We start from the raw sequence: 4,339 nt of genomic DNA, 5'->3' as shown, positions 1-4,339 counted from the left end.
AACCCCCCCACTCCATCCAAAACTAAAATAAAAGTTAGATACACTTTAACTACAGGCAGAGTATTTACACTAACTGCAGGCAGAGTATTTACCAAACCCCCCCCCCCCCTGCTTTGCAGTTGTATTTGTGAATTCTCCCCTCTAGTGGTCAGAAGTAAAACTACAACCATTTAGATATCTGACCGTACAGTAAAAACTGTCGCATGCCTTCCATACACTTTGCGATTATCGTATGATCGTGGGATTTCCCGCGATTATCGTGCGATAATCGCACAGTGTATGGGCACCTTTAAGGTGCCCATACACCTTACAACCATCGCAAGACTTTTGTCTTGTGATGGTTGTAAGCTAATTAAAAGCTCGTACAATCTGCCCATCTTGGACAGGCAGATCGTACTTGTGATCATCGCAAGCCGGCCCCTTAGAGCCCCCTAAGACATGTGTCTCCTTGATGTAAAACATTGAAAAGGCAATGCTACATCTGAGGCAAACCTATGTTGCAGGTTTTTGGTTTCCGGGACTGACCTGAGTTTTTTTTGGCTTTTTACCTTATAGACATTGACTTTGCTACCCGTAAGATTGCTGCCCACCTAAACCAAACCAAAGAGCTTATTCAGAATGGAAACGAGTTTAAAACAAAGACACTCAGCACATTTCGGAACTATTTTGTTGACTTCACGGTTGGAGTGGAATTCGAGGAACAAACCAAGAGCTTGGACGACAGGACGGTGAAGGTACAAGCTGCTACAATTATAATTTTTGGCTCATATAGAACCTTATGTATTGTGCCATGACCAGACTTGTTTTATCTGCTCCACAGACCTTAGTAAGCTGGGACGGGGACAAACTTGTCTGTGTTCAAAAAGGAGAGAAAAATAATCGTGGTTGGAAGCAATGGATTGAGGGCGACAAACTCTATCTGGTGAGGAGCTATGGTTTGTGCTACAGCGATGATGCAATCTATTCAAACAGTTACTTTAAAGAGAACTCCATGCTAAATCTTCGGAATAATACAAACAAAAATACGATTACACATTATTTGAAGAAAAACTCCAGTCAAAACATATTTTTCTAGTTTAGGATAGAATGAGGAAAAGACAATGGGGGGAATTTAACAAAACTGGAGCAGACAAAATCTGGAGCAGATTTGCACTGCAGCCAATCAGCTTCTCTCTCTCATTTTCACATCTTACCTGAGCAAACTGAAGAGAGATGCTGATTGGTTGCCATGGGCAACTGCTCCAAATTAAGTTTGCTCCAGTTTTGATAAATTCCCCCCAATGTGACCATTATCAAAAGGTGATGGAAATATCCAAAATACTATGGCTGTCCCCAGAGGAGGAACTGAGGGAATGCCTTCCAAAAGACACATGTATTCCATTGACAACTTACAACCTCACTTTGTGAGGTTTTCACTTCCTACCTATCATGTATAGGGACAGGAAGTGAGGGTAAGTCTCCCCAGTGGGGACATAGTAATAAATACTGGACAGATGTTCTAACCTTCCCACACTCAATGTAAAACAACAGTTCTGGAGTTCTCAAAGATTATCTAAACAAAATGGCAAAAATGTAATATATTGCAGCTTACTAGTCCATAGATGTGGTGGCTGCATTAAGTTCCTTTCAAGGCTTTAGGACATGGTAACCCTGAGAATACCACACTTCCTATCTAAGGTTGACAAAGCGCACTCAATGTACTGGGTACAGAGGAGCAGTTGTGTCACCAAAGGACAGGAAGTGTGCTAGGATTAGGGCTCCTTTACACCATGTCCATTGAGCTGCATAGATCAACACAGGCTCAATGCAATGGCACTTAGAAAACAATTGATTTCTATATGACCTGTTCACATCACACATGTGTGGTTGTGTGTGCTGCATAAAAATACAGCATGTATGCATTTTAACACAGTGCTACGCATTGCATGTCGATGCACCACAACATGCTGGTTGTATAGAGTTAAAGGAAAAATGTATTTAATGACATTTCAATATAGTTAAAAAAGGTAACAATGCATCAAACTGTCTATCACAACGCATACCCGCATGTGTGCATTATACAGAGCTTGACATATGAGGGGCAGCTCCGACTCTCCATAACAAGATGGGGGAGGGGGTTCTATAGCTCACATAGGTGAACTGGGCAGGGCTCTGATAACAGTGCGTGAGATAACACTGCAGAGTGCACAGAACATAGGAGAGATCTGGATTTCAGGCAGAATCAAAAGGTATTTGTTTGCACTTATCTAGCAGATATAACAAAATGCTTTCAATGGTGTGTTTGTGTATACAGTATATATATATATATATATATTCCTTTCAACATCTCGTGGCCCAACGGAGTACTGATGGGGTGGTCATAATAATCTGGCCACTCAGTGTATATATATATATATATATATATATATCTAAAGCAGACAAAAAGGGCACAAATAAGAGGCGTTCACTCTTAAGGTTTACATACATATTGAATGATTTCTTTTAACCTCATGTTGAATAACAGAGAATTTTGGGAGTGGCATGCTCTCATTCACAAATGTAATTCTTTCATTAGTAGAACTACAGTCATCTCAATGGAATACAAGTGCTGGGACATCCCCACACTTCTACTCCATTCATTCTGGACTACAGCCTGCAGGGGCAAGAGCTTTGCACCTGCACACAGTTGCAATGCTTTACTGGCTCCTATGCAAAAAAATACACATTTATTTCTTCTATGAAGAGGTGTGCATTGATTTATTTAGTGGATTTTACCTTTAACATTTCTAGAAGTTTCCTATATTATAGCAAATCTTTCACGTTTGAGGTCAGATCCACCTAAATGTTTCGCCAAGCTGCTGTATAGAGAGCTTAGCACTGAATTCTGTAAGACAACCTGCATAGATTCAGCAGCGTCACTAGGAAGGCTCCACACAAAACTCATGCCTTGCTTTTCTTTTATTTCAGGAATTGACGTGTGAAGATCAAGTCTGCAAGCAGATTTTCAAAAAGAAGAACTAAAGCACTGTCATCTTTTCATGGCTACATCTGCGATACATTTTCTTTTGCAATTGAATAAAATTGGTTTATACAAAATATTATGCTTTCATAAATGTGTAATTTATTATTTCTTTGGAGGGAACGTCTTCCTGAGGTACACAAAATATGTGCTTGCTGGACTACGATTTCACTAAGAACCCAGAAACTACCATTGCTGAATAGTAGCTGTTAAAGGGGATGTAAATAACACAGTACATTTTCTGCATTGAGTTGACAAACTTATTTTTTAATATTACTTTCACATCTTTTGTTGCTTACAGTATTTCATAAAGAGATTTGTAGGGTCTCCCACTAGTGAAGTCTGTATGCCAAGACAGTGTCAGCTGAACAACTGCCGGGATTGTGTAAATTACAGGATAAGGCACTTAAGGAGTTAACACCTTATGTTTAGAAAGAATAATCAATCCTGAGTGATCAATGTACATTGCAAGGATTTTAACACACTTTGTTGTATATTCCTATCTTATTCTGTTCTGAAGCAGATTATTCTGAATAAGCAGTTTGTTCCCGCATGCCCTTTACAAACTGATTCCTGAATGGGAGTGTCTGGTTTTTTTTTAAATAATCAGCTGGCGGAGTTTCTGTGTTCTAATGAGGGAAATTCAAGGTTGGCATCCCTTCAGCAGTAATGTGGGTGCAAACTTAGCGCCCACGATTATGAAGATAGTACTTGTGAAGATAATGAGGTCTGACAAATCCCAGACTGAGTGGGGAGAATGGGGGACTTGTACTGAACACAGTGCCACCCTCATTTCTCTAGCTTGAAGACATGTTGCGAAAAGCAGATCAACTAGAAGGAATGCAGAAACATCATGAATCCTACTTAGCCCAGGATCTGCAAAGCATAAAAAAATTAGAGTTAGGTACCTGGTAACTCTGTTTCTAGGAACCTTCCAGGACAGCATCAGAGAGATAGGCTCCTCCCACCGGAACAGGGAACACATCAGCCACACCTAAATAAAAAGAGCACAAGCCTAGCACACCTCAGTTAAAACATAAGAACCGAAGGATACCGCATTGCTACTCATTTCCAACACATAGAAATATACATAACAATACGTTACATGATAAAGCATAGTAGTCAACTTTTCAATATCGGGAGGGGAATCCCTGCTGTCCTGGAAGGTTCCTAGAAACAGAGTTACCAGGTACCTAACTCTAATTTTCTCTAGTCACCTTCCAGGACAGCATCAGAGAGGATAAGCGAGCACCATACTCACAATTGGGGGGAGGGGGGGGCACAGCTTGCAGAACTTTCCTTTCCGAAAGTCTGATCTTGGTTGGCTGTCACCTCCACTCT

The 4,339-nt window shown here is 40.5% G+C and overlaps 1 protein-coding gene across 1 annotated transcript in view; it reads left to right on the top strand.

Moving 5' to 3' along the window:
• The window catches only part of RBP2 (retinol binding protein 2), a 6,806-nt gene extending 3,806 nt beyond the window's left edge, over window positions 1–3,000 (top strand). Inside the window, exons 2-4 of the mRNA XM_018559297.1 lie at window positions 556–734; window positions 821–922; window positions 2,947–3,000. Coding sequence (XP_018414799.1) covers window positions 556–734; window positions 821–922; window positions 2,947–3,000 — 335 coding nt within the window. The remainder of the gene's footprint in view (window positions 1–555; window positions 735–820; window positions 923–2,946) is intronic.
• The last annotated feature ends 1,339 nt before the right edge of the window (window positions 3,001–4,339 follow it).

The sequence above is a fragment of the Nanorana parkeri genome, unplaced genomic scaffold, assembly GCF_000935625.1.
Source record: "Nanorana parkeri isolate BGI_ZX_2015 unplaced genomic scaffold, ASM93562v1 scaffold387, whole genome shotgun sequence".
NCBI lineage: Eukaryota > Metazoa > Chordata > Amphibia > Anura > Dicroglossidae > Nanorana > Nanorana parkeri.
The sequence above is the reverse complement of the archived record's forward strand: the minus strand, read 5'-3'. Positions and strand labels throughout refer to the sequence as shown.